The sequence below is a fragment of the Malaclemys terrapin genome, chromosome 11, assembly GCF_027887155.1.
Source record: "Malaclemys terrapin pileata isolate rMalTer1 chromosome 11, rMalTer1.hap1, whole genome shotgun sequence".
NCBI classification, from domain to species: Eukaryota; Metazoa; Chordata; order Testudines; family Emydidae; genus Malaclemys; species Malaclemys terrapin.
Genome location: NC_071515.1, coordinates 54,602,821 through 54,620,419, shown reverse-complemented (window position 1 = coordinate 54,620,419; position 17,599 = coordinate 54,602,821). Strand labels below are relative to the sequence as shown.

General features: G+C 38.4%; 1 protein-coding gene across 1 annotated transcript in view; it reads left to right on the top strand.

The window, feature by feature from the left end:
- EPC2 (enhancer of polycomb homolog 2) overlaps window positions 1-17,599 on the top strand; it is an 85,302-nt gene that overhangs the window by 43,031 nt on the left and 24,672 nt on the right. The window contains exons 4-10 of the mRNA XM_054044273.1: window positions 4,323-4,529; window positions 7,049-7,197; window positions 7,488-7,620; window positions 11,582-11,773; window positions 12,757-12,846; window positions 16,342-16,487; window positions 16,604-16,947. Of these exons, the coding sequence (XP_053900248.1) occupies window positions 4,323-4,529; window positions 7,049-7,197; window positions 7,488-7,620; window positions 11,582-11,773; window positions 12,757-12,846; window positions 16,342-16,487; window positions 16,604-16,947 (1,261 nt within the window). The remainder of the gene's footprint in view (window positions 1-4,322; window positions 4,530-7,048; window positions 7,198-7,487; window positions 7,621-11,581; window positions 11,774-12,756; window positions 12,847-16,341; window positions 16,488-16,603; window positions 16,948-17,599) is intronic.

Sequence of the window (17,599 nt, the reverse complement as noted above, 5' to 3'; positions counted from 1 at the left end):
CCAGGAGGTCAGACTAGATCCTCTAGTGGTCCCTTTTGGCCTTAAATTCTATTACTTTGAAAAAAAAATCTGACATTTTAAATTTGTATTGTAATTTAAAAAGAAAACCAAAACGCCCAAAACAAGCTAAACCCAGGATTTTTCTGTTGTTACAGGCTGATCTTTAGTTGCTTTAGTTTACTTTCCAAACTTAGTTCCTGATCCTGCGAATTGGGGAGCACTCTTTCTGTTGACTTCAGTGGAAATCATAGAACTTCAGTTGGAGTTGAGTGCTCAGTACTTGGTGGTGCACAACCCTCCAGCTCTGAGTTTGGATTCTAATTTGAGCTGTGTCTTTTATAAAAATTCCTTAATGATTTACTATTTTAATATTTTACCCTAAATATGCAAAACGTGTATTAGAAATTTCTTAAATAGTTTCTCTGTATTACACTATAATTATGAAAGGTAATTCTGCTGACATTGTTAACCTTAACAATAATAAACTATATATAATCTGATGGTGTGATGGGTGAATAAACTAATCTGTTACTGAGATACATCTTTCTCTTTTTAAATTTTTTTTTTATTTTTATTTTTTTTTAAACCCTCACATCTTGCAGGTTGTAGACACAAATTACTTTTCTGTTTGTAGGGAGTGTAAGATGATGACTTACAAATCAGGAAAGGGAAAAATACAAATCCCAGTGACTGGTCACTTCACATTCCATTTTTCAGGCATGCTTCATTTCAAAAAATAAAACTCAAAACAAGAACAAATCAACTTAAACTACTTGGTAATAAACACGTGATCTTTTCCACTTCAGCCAGTTGGTTGGAGAAAGAACATGCTCTTCCTCTATAATTCCCTCTTTTGCACCAGCTTCTGCTTTTCTTTTATAACTCTGGCTAGATCATCACCTCTCTCATGCCAGAGTGCTTTTACACCTTGTCATGGGGGTTCCAGCAAATGGGAAATTGGGTTGCTTTTCCTTTTTTTGCTTAGTTGGATAGCTCTACCAAAGGACCGAAGGAAGATTTTTGGCTCCTTTTTCTCTTCAGTTAGCAACATGTCTTCATTAACCAGTCTCTTTTCTATGTTAGCCATGGATAAGATGCTTCAATTTATCTCTTAGCTGGCTAAAGATGGAGCCTCAGAAGAGGACACTCAAGAGGTGCTCCTTGTGTGGAATCGACTGTGTGTATCCTTTCCAGGGAGCAGAATAGCCTACAGTGATCACATCACCCTTTTCCACCCTTGGGTAGACAGTGGCTAGGATCTCCAGCTGGTGCTGGATCTTGCTGGGAAGTTGAGGCCAACCTCAGTGAGAAACATGGTAGGGAAAGGAGGAGCCCCTGTACCTTTCACAGCTGGATCTGAATACAGTTCATGCCACCTCAGTAAATTGTACATCTGGGGGCTCTCTTTAGTACTGCCATTAGTACTCTGTGCAGGAGAGTGAAAAAGGAAGTCCAGGAAGAAAGTTTCCATAAGTTGAACAAGTATTAAGTTATGATTTTGTTCATAGAACTGGTGCGACGGGCCTGGAAGCACTCTTGTCATCTCCTAAGTGTTTTCCTGACTCTCAGGGGGCTCAGTTAGGAGAGCTGCATGCGTCTGTTCTTGGCAACATGATCAGACAAATCTCTGCCTGTGGGAATTCCCAGAGAATTTTACTGAATGCCCCTCACAGGGCAGTCATCACCAGCAACACCAGTTTTTGAAATTGGGGAAAAGCCTAGGAGACATGGCCCAGGCAAGAAAGGGATGCATATGTCAGTCCTTGAGCTTAGAGCAAGCAGTGAGACTAGCATTAATGTTGTTCTAGGAGACAGTCTCCAAGCTAGTCAGTCCTTCATTTAACAAAACTATGGTGGTCTTGTTTATTATGTGCCAGATGCTCACCAGGAATAGAACCTGAGTCAGAGAAGAATGTTCTCTTAGAATAAATGGGGAAGAATCTCAGAGCATTAAGAATAACTGTCCTGGTAGGAGCCCTCAATTTGCAAGTGATTAACTGAGTTGTAAAGCTATCAGTCTTGATGAGTTTGATTTGGAGGGAAATGGAGTGGATCCCCCAAGGATTGTGTTAAAAAGTAAAGGGAGATGAAGGAATATTGATTCTAGTGTCTCTTGCCTGGCCTTACAATTCAAGCTAGTTAACTAATGATCTAATCAACAAGGGCCCTCTCTTTTTGGATTTGATGTCTCCAGGGCCATTTCATTTTACTGCCGAAGGAAAACTACATTGAAAGGATTGGTGTGTGAGAAGCAAACCTTGAAACGTCTGGGGCTGTCTCTCAAAGTGAGGCAGACACTTAGCTGAGGTTAAGAAAGTTGTCTACCTCAATGGTTCCACAGCTTCACTTGGAATACTCTTTTGGTTTGCACCAGTGCTAGGAGGCAAAAGATCAAAGTGGTGCTCTGTTCCTTATGTGGGTTCAGTAGTGAGAGAGCTGTGGAGAGACACTGGGTAGGTTTGCATCCCTTAGTAGCCAGATTTTTTCAGAGCAGTTGGAACAGGTTTTGGCTAAACAAATAATTGTTTCTCCTTGGCCACTGTAGTGCTTCAAACGTTGAATATTTATCTCTTGTAAAACACTGGCATTGGTTACTCTTATTTTGGCTCTCAATTAAAATGACCTTTCTGGTGACCGTAATTAGGATGAACTTGCAGTCCTCTCGTGGTGATTCCTCTTTCCAGTTTTTCACAGCGTTAAAGTAACACATCTCTTGGTTCTCAGCTTTTCGTTGAAGATGAATGCTGAGTTGCACAGGAATATAGAGATTACTCTCCTTCCCTTTAGGCCCCTAGTGTCTTCTGATAATGAAAGAGCTTGGCATTTCCTAGATGCCACTGGGGTCCTGAAAACTTACCTACACAAAGTCAAAGAAGTCAGTGCTTCAGACTCCTTGTTTTTCTTGTGTTCTTGCCAAGAAAGAACAATTCATTTTCTGTTGGTCCTTGCTAAATGGATTTGAGTACGTGTTAAGGAAGCATATATATCAGAGGGTTTTGTGTGTCCTGTGGAGGCATTAGGAATTGCTGATTATAATGTGACTGCTTCGTGGGGAGTGTCTGCGTAGAGAAAATGTCAGGCAGCTTTTTGGTGCTCTCTACATAACTTCATGGACCATTTTGTGGATGGTGGAGCTTCTGCTGATACTTTGGGGTATAGGATTCAGAATACTGAATCTGAGTGTTAGGAACCACTGGGCAAAAAACAATTTCTAGATTGTTGGATCCCCACAAGCAGAAACAAGTTTGATCCCACCTGTAAATTGCTTTTCTGTAAGGGCTTCCAAAACTGTGGAATCCACCTAAGAATCTTACTTTGTACATAGTTTGTATTTTAGTTTTATTTGGAATGTGGGTTCTGCTGATGAAGTTAAAATCTGTTAAAACTGAGGGTCAGTTGCTAGCTGAAGAGAAGAAAGATGCCAAATGACCCTGTCAGTCAATTTGAGGAGCTACCTAAGTAAGCAAAAGGACAACCCCTCTCGCCCCTCAGAGTCCATATTAATAGAGCCCCTTGTGGGAATATAATTAGCAGGTAGGGTTGGCCAAAAGTCCACTTTCCTTTACAGAGAGAACAAAATTAAATAATGAATCCTGTTCCCAGTGCAGAATTGATATTTTAAAAATATTCCTTCATAAAGAAAACCAAAGGAAGAAAAACTAAATATTTTAGAATTTCTAAAATGTTATTCATAGTAATGGACAGAGTGGCTGCTTTTTTTTTTTTTTTTTTTTTTGAAAGTGTAGTATATATATTTGTATATAAATGAAGTACATATACTTTTCTCGGTAGATACTGTATGGGCATGTGAGCAGGTGCGTGTGGCCACTAAGGCTAGTATTCATTCCAGGCACAATGGACACAAAACTACTATATTGGTGTTGTGGGAATAATAATAGTGTAAGGACAGAATTGCTGACTTCCCTTTTTTTGCTATTGCTCTCCTTGCACTACTATAGATTACATAGCTAGTACTCATTCCAGTCAGAATAGACAAAATTACTGTGTTAGTGCTAAGTGACAGTGGTTACTGTGGAGATATCACTTATTTTATAACTTAAAAAAAAATTCCACTGCTGATGTTTATCATGTTCTTTTACTTTAGCGTGGATGGTAGGCTTAATACTACCTCATATGCCACTGCCACAGAACTCCTTTTGAGGCTGAGTACATGACCTTCATGTTACAGTGCAAATCAAGCCTTTCAATGCAAGAGAATTATTGGGTTTATCTAGAAGCTTTAGAAAGAAGGATGAATGAAGATTGTAAATGACTTTCTCATTGCTGTTCTTACTGAACTACATCTTTGTGTTTTCTTTCAGCTTGTAACACTTCAGGAAGCTAAATTGCTGCTAAATGAGGATGATTACCTTATTAAAGCTGTCTATGACTACTGGGTGAGAAAACGTAAGAACTGCAGGGGGCCATCCCTTATCCCTCAAATCAAACAAGAAAAAAGGGACGGCTCCACCAACAATGACCCTTACGTTGCCTTTCGGAGGAGAACTGAGAAAATGCAGACTCGAAAGGTAATTTGTGAATATAGGACTGGATCCTGCAGCATGCTAAGCACTGTGGTCCCAGTCCAGCAAAGACCAGAGTGCTCAGTACTTTGTAGGATAACTCCATAATATGCCTAAATTTGTTTTCTATCAACTAGTCTTTTTGTACTACATTCATCGTTAGTGTCTGTCTAATGTCCTGAGTAAATTTAAACCTTGTTAAACTGACACAATAAATTGTAATCTAGCCTGTTTTCTAATAATAAAAGTAGCTAAAGGTCATACTCCTGCTACTGTGGTTTTACAATCAGTTTCCTGTGCAGCACCTGATCATTTTAGTAGAAATGTCTTTAGCATGCTTATCCATTGTTGTTGGATGCAGCGGTAGAGGGTTATGATGGAACTGGTAGTTGAGCTGAAGAAAAGAGTATTAAGTCTCCTCCTTGTCCTGGCCACAAGTGGGAGGGAAAGGGGCGATGCATCCTCTCAACTGCTTCTTGGGTGTGTGACAGGGTGTGACTCACCACTGTGTCGCTTCCTACTGTCTATCTTGGGAATTAGCACTGCGCCCTCTTCTGGTGGCATCTCGCCCAATGTCACCTCTACTTTTGGACCCGTCACTCCCAGGACTGCGGCATCCTCTTCATGACACTGCCCTCCAGCTGTGTCATACTCTGTGTTCTTCCCTTCTGGGGGACCTGCAATCTCCGCCCAGCCATTTCCCTCAATGGCAACTGCAGACCATTGTTCCAGGGCCGCTTCCCATGCAGCTCCAGCGCTCTCTTCTGCTCTTAACTCAGAGCCTCAGTCTGCAGGCTCTACCAGCCAGCCAGGTCCCTGCTTGCAGCACTGAATTGTCCCAGGTGCTGGGGCTTTTTCCCCCTGCTAGGAGCCTGCTCTTCTCTCCTCTAGTTCCAGTCAACTAATCAACTCTGCTCTGCAGCCCTTCTTATATGGGCTTGCTGGGCCATGATTGGCTGCTGCTTGCAGCCCCTCTCTAACTGGCTGCCTCCAGCGCAGCCTCCCTAGGTCTGCTTTTAACCCCTTTTCTGCCAGTGAGGGGTAGCTGCCTCATCACAGGGTGCCAAACAGCCCAAACAATATCCTATTCATCCTTGGATGCCGAAGGCTCCAACTGTTCCTAAACATCCATCTTCCACTAACATCCATCTTCCACCAGACAACTTCAGCAGTGTAGCTAAGCATTTTCAGTACAAAAATTTATAATGCATTGAAAATTTAAGGGGCAGTGTAAAATAAATTATATTTAATATTAGAGTAGAATACTGCACAGATTGTAGCATTTATTTTCTTATTTAACTAAAAAAAAAATCTCCATTAAAAAAAAAAAAAAAATTACTCAAAGCTGCCACAGAATTATACCTTAAAATACCTCAGAAGGCAGGATGATTTTATTTCGGTTTTTACGAAAAAAGTTGGTAGTGATTGGCATTTACTGGCATGTTAGATGTCCAATGAAAATGAGGCAGGATCAGAGGCTAAAATAGGGGGGAAAACACACCCCTGAGCGATGCAGGTTTCAGCGCTGTAAAGTGGCAGTGTAGATAGCGCTGGTATCTGTTCTCCTCATAGAGGTGGTTTTATTACAGTGCCGGGAGAGCGCTCTCCCAGCGCTGGAGCCACGACTACACAGCAGTGCTTTAAAGTCGTCTGTGTAGACATACGCTTGGACAAGTTAAATGTCTGTTGAAATACATCCTAGAATACTCAAGGAGCTGTTTGAGGAAATATTTGAGCCATTAGCGATTATATTTGAAAAGTCATGGAAGACAGGAGAGATTCCAGAGGACTGGACAGGGCAAATATAGTACCGAAAGAGAAATAAGAACAACCCAGGGAATTACAGACCAGTCAACTTAACTTCAGTACTTGGAAACAAAATGGAGCAAATAATTAAGCAATCAATTTGCAAACACGTAGCAGATAATAAGGTGATAAGTAGCTGTCAGCATGGATTTGTCAAGACCAAATTGTGTCAAACCAACCTAATAATGACTTTATATCTGATTTGTACCACAATTTACTTGAACCTGTTTATGGGAGACAGAGGAACACCACAATACAGATCAGCTGTTTGAGTTGCTAATCACTAGCTTAAGTTGGTTATAGCTGGAACTGTACAGTCTTAAATTTTCCATAATTTGATATTATCCTTAAAGCTTTAGTATAGTAAAACTCATCACTTGCAGAATCTAGGTAAGCAAAATATTTTTGGGCCAAATCCTCATCTCTTTATTTATACAAACTTCCATTGACTTGATTGGAGCTTTTTTGAAGGAAAAAAATTAGCTTAGGATTTGACTTTACAGAGATAATGCTCTTCCTTTCTTGTAATCATACTTACGGTTTGGTGCACTGAATAGTTTATTCTTGTGAAAGGTTTATGCTACGATTCACATGGTCAGATTCTGCTTTCCGACCACAAGCCTGCAATGTATAATATTTTGCTAAAATGATGCAATTTAAATCTTCCAGATTTTGCTTTTGATTTATGCTCTGACTAATATTCCATCCATTTTCAATAGAATCGAAAGAATGATGAAGCCTCTTATGAGAAGATGTTGAAATTAAGAAGAGAGTTTAGCAGAGCCATAACAATTTTGGAGATGATTAAGAGAAGAGAGAAAACAAAACGGGAGTTGTTGCATTTAACATTAGAAGTTGTGGAAAAAAGGTAAAGTTGCCATCCAACATTAACTATGAGAGCCCCACTTTAAATACGTATAAAATACTGCATTAAATAAAGGCGTTTCCTTCTGCCTCAGATGCATAGTAACATATTTTGCAAATTAAGCTATTGCTCCTGTATGTATACATGATTTTTGAACTTTTTTGCTTAGTTGAAGGCTTAAATCTCACTGTCAACTTCATAAAACTGATAATTGTGTTTGTTGTACAGCTTATTTTTTTGATAATATGGTGTTCCCATTAAAATGTATAATGTTCCCCTTTTATAACTTTCAGGTACCACTTGGGTGATTATGGAGGTGAAATCCTTAATGAAGTCAAGCTTAATAGACCTGACAAAGAGATGAGCACCACTCCAGCAACTCTTCATAATGGAAACCACCACAAAATTCAAGAATGTAAAGTTAAGGTAAACTTGTTTTTGTCCATAATGAGACATCTTGTTGCTTTGAACAGCTCTTGTCGTTGGGTTGGCTAGTCAATCTAATGTGCAGAGCAGGTACTTGGGTTGGGAAAGAGAGTAAAAGACTCTCCCTAGCCTGAAAAGCTTATAGTCTAACATGGTTCAGATGTCTAGGTATCAGTGACACCTGACATCACAGTTTTTTCTTTAAATAAGAATAATATAGTATTCTTCGTTCCTATCTTTCTCACTACCCTCTCTTTTAGTTGAAAGGAGATACATACGTAAACACTTAAATGTGAATGTAAGGGCCTATACCATATACTGAGACGTATAGTGAACTACTTCTCTTGCCTTCCTTTGGGGAGTAGAGCTTTGAACTTTTTTCAGCAGCACAGTCCAGGAATACTGATAGCTTTGGACAGAATCATTCCACGACACAAAGATGAGAATATTAGGGATATGTGGGTGTTAGTAAAAGGCAATGAAAGAGCTACAGAATTCTAGGGGTTGGCATAATAAACTAGGGATTATGCATCAGAGATCAAGGCCCGTTAACATTTCCAGGTAGCTAGCTAGCCCAAGAATACAAGCTTTACTGTTTATTTTGTATTATGTCAATGCTTAGTGAAAACTGAGCGACCAAAATTTTCAGGAAACTCCTGGGGTTGTGTGTCAGTAGTCTGACATTATTGAGAGCTGTGCATTGTCGATATCAACTAGCAGTGATTCTGATTTCCTCCCTCTATTGACAGTGTGATAAAATCAGAAACTGTGTGTTGTTAGTGGAAAACAATGCAGACAAGGTGTGAGCCTTTTAATTCTACATAGGCACCACAAGCTACTAGGAGGGAGAGATCTGGAAGACTTACTCTATTTGTCATGTGCACATTAATTATTTTGACAGGCTGAGATCGGGCGAGCTGTGGGCTGCCAAATTTTGTGAAATGTTATCCTTTATTTGCAGAAGAGTGTTGTTCCTTAACTTCCTTCTGTCTATGCTGAACCACAGTTAGTCTAGTTTTATTTTTATACCTACTGAACTTGGGAGTGTTTGTAATATCGGAAAAGTAGATGTTACATAGCTAGAAACATCCATAGCTAGAAATTTTGGACACCTTCAAACTGGTCACACTGCACAGTTTTTTGTAAACTCAGGCAATAGATGAAATAATTAATCTTTTTGAGATCTCTCTATTTAAATCATTAGTGGGAGAAGCTCCACCAAATAAATGCTCTCTAACAAATAAACATTTTAAAACTCCTGGTCCTGATACATCAGAAGAGAAGAAACGTATCAAGAGTCGAGGTGTAATCTAGCCAGATCATCAAATCAGAATTGCCTAAGAGGTAGTGGAGTTAGATCCAAACATCCATCTTACACTGATCATTTTTTACCTAGTGCTTACCTTTATCCTTCCCTTTTCCTTAGTGCTTCCTGAAAAATACATTCTCAGAGCTCAAAAAACAAGGGAAAAAAAATCCTGTAGAGTTCTCTCTCTCCTTTGTATTGGACTGCACAAAATAGATGAATAAAAATTAGGTATTCAAAAAACACCAAAAGATTGTAGAATAATTATCGGAATATTCCATTAGAGGATAGTTTTGACCTTTTGTGCACAATAGAAGTAAAATACTTAGTACAGAAGGACCTAAAGTAAACACAGTTCCTCAGGGCTACTCCATGAATAGAATGAGAGATTCAGATATTCCTGCACAATGTTGTCTTACTACTTCAAGAAAAGAGCGCTATCCTTGTTTTCAGATGAGAAAAAAAAGTAAGCCCCCCCCCCCCCCTTTGTCCTGTGTCAAATGCTGATTGGTGCTGAGCATCTGTAACTCTAACTTAAAATGAAATGGCAGTTAGGTCAGTATGCTCAAAAGTATGTACTGTAGGTTTTGAATGGTTTGTCTAGTCTAGTTTTAAACTTACCATGTGATGGGACTTCCACCATTGGGAGTCTGTTCCAGAACCTAATGGATCTCATCAAGAGGTAAAACAGTTCCTAAATAATTCGTCCCTTCTTGATGCTCACACCCTTCAAATAATTGTATATGGTTATGTCTTTACCTCTTCCCATTTAACCACGCTAAACAATTCTCAGTTCTCTTGGGGACAGTCTTTGCATGAAGCACACCATAGTAATGCAGGAGAGGATGAAGCTGTTAATATTTCCTCTTAATCCAGAAGTCCTTCTGGTCCCAAATCACTGTTAATGATTGTGAAGCACAGAATTAAATACAGTAAAGTATGAAGATCAGTATAAAAAAGCAGGGAAGACCGTGAGGATTTCTATTGCCTATGTGCCTGATTTAAAAAACAACAACAAAACAATCATTGTAACAGGAGCAACTCTGAATTCCTGAAACTGTGGTTGGCCCCTATGAGGAGCCTCAGTCAAAGCCAGGGAAAGAAAAGAGGTGAAAGCAGAGGGAGGAAGGAAATGGGAATTTCTTTTTGCTTTATTGTTTCCACTTGGGACAAAGCAGAATCAGAACTGTGCGCTGAATGTTATTTGGACAGATGGTTCTCCTCTTGCTGAGCTTTGAGAGGAAATGACACATCAAGAAAGAGAAAAATTAAGCAGTGGCAGACATCAGAATCCACACATTTAAAATATAGTAGAATACAACATCTGTTTTCAGGGTTTTCTTAAGTGTGGGGAGGAGACTAAGGGGGATAGATTGCTGCCACCATTTAACTGTTTTTTTTCTGTTAAGAAAGAAATATGTCTGTCAGAGAGACGTATACTTTTGTAAAAGTATATAGGTCATGTGCACACTTCAATTTTATAATAATGAAACAGCATTTAAAAATTGAATTGACAAAAGCATATTGCAGGAACTTATGATATTTGTAAGTTGTTTGCCCTTTTGCTTCCTAGATTCATTCCAGAATATGATTTTATAGCATTATGACTATGAATTACAGGTTTTTATTTAACACTGGTGACACCTACTGGTTAGTTAAGTTAGTTGCAGGCAGTTACCTTTATTCTGTTACAAGAACTTACTTGCCTTGTACTGTGTGTGTGTGTGTGTGTGTGTGTATGTGTGTGTGTGTGTGTGTGTTTTGTTTGTTTTTTTAATTAAGGCAAAGTTACAGTAAAACATAAACATAGTACATCTTTTACTTGCGTAGGATCAGGTTAATTATTCAAAGATCCTGGCTAATGATTCTGTTTTTCTAGCTAGGGAGCCCTCCTGAGCATTCTAGAAAGGGTGACCAAATTTCTAAATACCTATCTGTTGTACTGTGTATTATCAGTTATTAAAATTACTTCCATTTCTTGCATTAGCTACAATCCAACATTGGTGCTGACAAGTTAAATTCTTAGAAAAACTTGTAGCTTCCTCAGCAGCCAAACTGTGTCTTACTTTGTAACAGAAAAGTAGAGTGAGGATAAGCATCTGTTAAAGTTTTAAAGTATCTTGAGAGTTTTGAAGCTTAACTGTTGCTGATAAGCATTTATTCTTGAGTAAAGTTTTTGATTTAATTCTGATCAGGCTTCATACTGTAGATTAATCTTGCTGAAGTAAGCTACTAAGATGAAATAGTGATAACCATTAGCACTGGATTCTAAACAAAATGAAAAGTGATGAAATGAGAAATAAATGGAATAAACCCAAATCATCATTCTTCATTCCATATCCCAAGCAAATTTAAAACATTTAAGAGAATTGCATGTCTTGTGGCTTAGGAAACTGAGTTTTGAAAATAACCAGAAAGGGTTTTTCAGCTACAGGATATTGAATTGATTGGTCCAAAAAACCACAACTCCCTCTGTAGTCTAAAAAAGATATTCAATATAAAAGATATTTCAGTGTTCCTTTTGTTTAGCTCTGAGATTGCAAACAATAATGGCTTCCCAAATGTATGTTTCAGGAAAAGAGGAGAGTAGTTTTAATGAATTAAGGAATATTAAGTTTTCTTTCTCTTGTCCAAAAAAACCTTCTTTACAAACAGCATCCTCACCACCCATCTCTAAAGGAAGACGTGTCAGACGTTGTCCGTCAAAAGAAGAAGTATCCAAAGAAGCCTAAAATAGAGAGTGTAATAACTCCTCAGCAGCCCACTACTGAGCCATTACCTGTTATCAGTAAGAGTGACATTAAACAGTATGACTTCCACAGTTCAGATGAAGATGAATTCCCACAGGTAATTTTTAACTAAAATAAAATACAAGTAGTTACTTATAACTGGGGAAAAAAATCAAAATTGACTTGAGTTTAGGTGATCTAACCTCAAAAGTGGGTATATGGTTCTCCTGATAAGAGATGTTGAATAGTTGGGTTGAGACAAACGCTTATATAGCATAGTCTTCTAAAATAATTGAGGTTGGTTCTGTTATTTTGACAAAGATAGAGGGGCCTAACAATTAGAGGAGGGGGCTGGGAGGTAGATAGTGGTTATATTCCTGACACTGTTTGTAAAATGGATTAATAATACTTACCCAACTTTCTAAAGAGCTCTGAGATCCATTGAAGAAAAGCTGTATAAATGCCAAGTATGTGAATGCCTTATGTGGCCATCAAGTTTTTATCTCAAATACACTGCATTTTAGTGAAATCAATGTGGATGTTTGTACACCTGCATTTTAGAGGACCGTCTTCCACCATCTGTTTCTCTGACAAATGCTGCTACCAAAATAACATATTATAAATTATATTGGAAATGCTTTCTCATCAGTCCTAGATTCTCCCCCCCCCCCCCCCCCCAGATATTTCTGGTATGATTTTCTCAATTTTAAGTGTTAAATAGATAACTTGGGATGACAGTTTCGACAGCTGTGGTTCCGTGGATTAAGCACAAGACTGGGAGTCAGGAGATCTGGTTTTATTGCTGATTCTCCCACTGATTTATTGTATGACCCTGGGGATGTTACTTTACCTTTCTGTGCTTCATTTTCCCCCTCCCCCCCCCAAAAAAAAGTTACTATTTTTATCCATCTTTATAAGCTATTTGAAAATCTCTGAATACAAAGCACTACATAAATGCAGAGTAGCATTACTCAGTATACAGTCAAAAACAGTTAATTGCTTATGACCTATATTTAATTATTAGTGGCTTTAAAGAGGCCATGAAGTATCTCTAAATTGTGGATAGTATGATTATTGAGAGTGAATTTGCTTGTGCTTTAGGTACCCTCACCAGTATCAGAACCTGAAGAAGAAAATGATCCCGATGGACCTTGTGCTTTCAGAAGAAGAGCGGGATGCCAGTATTATGCTGTAAGAATTTTTGTTGCTGTTTTTTAATAGCGTACTGGCAGCATGCTAATATTAAGAAGAGTGTCTCTATCTGAGATAAGGAATTAGGCTGTTTGTTCAATCCAAAGAAAATCTTCACAACAACCTTTCATTTTGGGTTTATTTTTCTTCCTTATCTTTTTTCCTCTTTTCTTACTGTAGATTGAGTGAGTGCTTCAAGATAATCTATAGCACTTCCAGCTAGTCAAATCAACCATCACTGCTAGGAAACAGGGAGTACTGCTTGTCTAGTTCTCCCAGCTCCTTTTCCCCTCAGCCTTCATGTTCTGGCACAAATAATAAGGGTTCTGAGGTGGCACATAAACCTGGATATGTAATGTGATGATTTAATTAAGTGCTTGTCTGCACAAACAAGGTGGGATGTGAATCTATCTTGTGGTAGCCTGCTGTGTTCTAACTGTCCATGTGGACTCTGCTGATGTGCACTGATAGTTTAATGTGCTTTGGTCTAGACCTGTTTCAAATGCCACTTAAATGTTTGTGTAGACAAGCCCCAAGAAACAGTGGGTTATATCTATTAGTATTTAGAACAACTAAAGAGATTTAAACTGAAACCGTGGAGAGTCATCTAAGTGTAAAATGCAGAAGTTACTAAAAAGAATATTTGTTGTAACTGCTATATAAATATACTTGTTGAGTCAAAGAACTTAGGGTTAATAGAGATTTATTTTTTATATCAAGATGCTGCTTAAATAGATTACAGTGAGTACTTAAAATAGAGTACTTTGCCTTTATACCAGAGGTCTTTCTTGAATGCTAATCTAAAATCTGTATGTGCAGTTTCATCAGTTAAGCTCTTTTTTTTGCTTGAAATAATTTAATTTTAAAATACAGAAGGCAACTAGACTACCTTTGAAAGGTCTTTGATGTACATTCTAAATGGAAATATCAAAAACTTTATGTAAAAGATCTCTTAACTGTTTAGAATAAACAGTGTGAAAATTGGCTCAGTTCAGGCACCAGATAATTTACTTAGAGGAAGATTACTATGCCTCAAATTCTTGATCACCCAGAATGATCCAGTGATTGGGCAAGCTTAAATTACAGTCTTTCTCTCCCCATCCTCGAGGGGCCCACATCAAATGAGCTGTAAGAGGACTATTTAAAAAAAATTAAGTGAAATTCATCAGAAAAATTATCATCCCAAGAAAGACACTTATTCATTTTTATATGTTTATAAAAATGCCTTTTGTACATTCTTGTGTTACAGCAAAATGTATTAATACTTAGTGAAAGTGAATATCCTTTGAGATCATCCAGATTCTTAAAGAAGAGTACAAAATTCTTTGAAGGTGTAATATAACCTCGCAGACATGGTGGTGCTTCAGCCTTCAAACTTGAAGCAGTTTAGCAAAATGTCCAACCATAAGTGTTGCCATATCACCTCAATAGTGTAGGGATGGGAGAAGAAGAAATAAGTGACATAATTAGAATTTAAAATACTCATCAGCACAAACTAAAGAAACGTCTGCTAAAATATATTTTATTTTTCAGGTCCTGAAATTCTTTTTTGCCTACAGAAATTCACTTGTTTTGTATAGCATATCTTTTATCAAAGCATACTTCTGTGATTTTCTAGATAGTCTGGATTTTAGTAAGGATATTAGTAAGATAATACAATTCTGTTATGCTTTTATTGGCTTGAAATATCGAGAAAAGAAAAACCTGAGCCTTAACGTATGAAAGCATTTATTTTACATAAGCTCTGTATGCTTTTGTCAATCTTAAGAAGTAAGCTTTACTCTGAAATTTTTTGCACTTTTCTTCCTGCTCTATGCACAGGCTACTGCATCAGAGGGAAAATGTGAGGTCAATGTGATTTGGAAATTGGCTGACCCAGTCCTCTGAACTTGAGACAGATGTCTTGGTTTTGAAACTGTGGCAGTGGGGGAGATCTTTAGTCCTCTCCGTTTACCTGACACTGATAGCTTCATTGGTCATAAGTGTTGATCACCTAAAACTCCTTTTTGAAATCAGTGGTAGCTGTAGATGCTTAACACTGTCAAAATCAGCCATGAATGCATATAGTGGAACTGGATTGAGACTAACCCTGTAGTGCCATATCGTCTTAGATCCAGTGGCATTGAGAACTCACCAAACAGCTGCTCAGACATTGGTGAGGTGTCTACTGCAGAGAACACCACAGGCAAGCTGTCACCATACCTTCAGAGTGATCCATTCTCTTTGCTTGCTGCACTGAGACATAAGAGGCTGGTAGTGACACACAATCCTTTTTGTAAGCTTAATCTTAAAATAGAACAAGTATTTAAAAGACGACATGTTTAATTAAAAAAACATCATTTTTAATCACATTGACTTCTCTGTAATGAACTAGGTTGGTTGTTGCAGAGGAGAAGAAAAAAATTTTTATACAATACCCAGAATGTAGAATATGTACTCGTTAAAAGTCTACTGGAGGATCTTAGGTCTCGACTAAGTAGATCAGATGTGCTGTCTTGTCTGCAAGTATCCCAGCAGTCTCCCAAGTGACTTGGTTCCTTCTTTGGACACTGTGGGTCATGAAGCTTTCTGTATTTGTTCCTCTTTTTCCCCCATAGGTTTTCTTAAGTGCATCTTATGGTTCTGTAGCCTCAGGTGTATCTTAGTGATTTCCAGGTTCCTACAGCTTATCAGATATTATTACTCTAGTGTTCTTCTACTTTGCAGATAATTACCATTGATCAGGCTGTTGGCTTGTACATTTGCATCTAGCTCTGGTACCCTAGTGTTTGTTCTTCAGTTTTGCTGAATTTTCTTAGTGCTGGCAGCAAGTGCCATCTCTGGTTGGCCACTAATTTAGTCATTAGATCCACTCAGCCCTAGAAATTTAGCTGTAGCTTCCTCCTCCTCAGCTCTTCCAACAGCAAAATGAATGATTTTTGATGACACTTTTTTTTTCTGGTGCAATCAAGAAAGGGGCTATATTGTGAGCACTCCTCCCCCTCAACAAAATTCCCACCTCCTTGTCGCACAGGCATACGTTTTCCCCCCGCAGAAAGAGTTGTCTGACCCCTTAGTTTTGTGATTTGAACTTTTGCTAGATTGAAAACACAAGAGTTGACAAAGTGGGTCAGACCGTGGTTCATCTTACCCAGTATCCTGTCTCTGACAGTGGCCTGTACTAGAGTTTCAGGGGGGATGTACTGAACAAGGCAATTATGAAATGATCCAGCCCTGTCTTCCATTCCCAGCTTCTGGTAGTCAGAGGTTTACGGTCGCCCCGAGCATGGAGTTGCATCCCTGACCATCTTGGATAATAGTGATTGATGGACCTATCCTCCATGAATTTATCTAGTTCTTTTTTGAACCCAGTTATACTGAGAGCATTCCTCCCTGTGTCAGTCATAGGTAATGTTGTAAGATACTTTTAAGAAATGGTATTCTACATTCATAGTTTTCTTGACCCAAACATATGCCATACATTTGTGCAAAATTGAATTTTCTTCTCCTCCGCAGCCTCGTTTGGACCAAACTAATTATTCATGTGAGAATTCGGAACTGGCAGAATTGGACAAGCTGAGGTACAGGCATTGCCTCACAACCCTTACAGTCCCAAGAAGATGCATAGGATTTGCAAGAAGGCGAATTGGCAGGGGAGGAAGGTAGAGTGGCATTGCGTTGATTCTTTTGGCCCTTTTAACCTTCCCATCCTTTAAAAAGAGATCACATAACTAATGTCTATTAAATTGTTTTTTGTTTTTTTTTCTTTTTAAATCAGGGTTATAATGGACCGAATATCTACAGAACACGATCCTGTCCTGAAACAGATAGACCCTGAAATGCTAAATAGTTTTTCAAGCTCTTCCCAAACTGTAGACTTTTCTTCTAATTTCTCACGGACCAATGCTTCCAATAAACATTGTGAAAACAGACTGTCCCTTTCTGAAATACTAAGCAATATCAGATCATGTCGACTGCAGTGTTTCCAGCCAAGGCTACTAAATTTACAGGACAGTGATAGTGAAGAATGTACCTCAAGGAAACCAGGGCAGACTGTGAATAATAAAAGAGTTTCTGCAGCATCTGTAGCTTTATTGAACACCAGCAAGAATGGCATATCAGGTAGGCAAGGATTTGAATTGTTGTGGAACTTGACATTTACATCTCCTATGTTATCCCTGGGATTGGGCTGACAACGTCATCAGTGGGGATATGTGACCAAACAAGTACAGGTAAAAACTAGTCATTTTGAAGGTTTGAGATGCACAAAATCTTCACAAAAACCAACTTCAAGTTTCTGTGTAAAAAAATATATATATAAAAAAATTTGGGTAGATAAAGGCCAGATAATGTGTTAGATAATGCAGATTTGGGTATTCATGGATCAAAAAGTCAGGAATTACCTGTGTTTCAGTGCTGCTGTGCTACGCCTCCAGTTGCTGAGATTGAGAGTTTTGAACGTATCTTGTTAGCTGAACCACTGTGTAAGGAAGGAAAAATACTCCTTGTAAGTGCAAAACAGCATTTATTTTAAAGGACTTATTCATTTGGCTTTCATATCCTGCTGAAGGAGAGAGCAAGCAGCAAAAATATGTTGATACAAAGCACTGGTGGTGTAATAGCAGTGCAATAACTATTTTTATGTGTGTGTATTGACTCCATTAATGTATATGTGTAGTGGGAAGTTTGTTTGAGGGAATACCAGTTCTTGAAGTATAATATAGCTACATGTACCACAGTGTGACTGTCACTCATTAGCTAGAGGAGAAGAGTT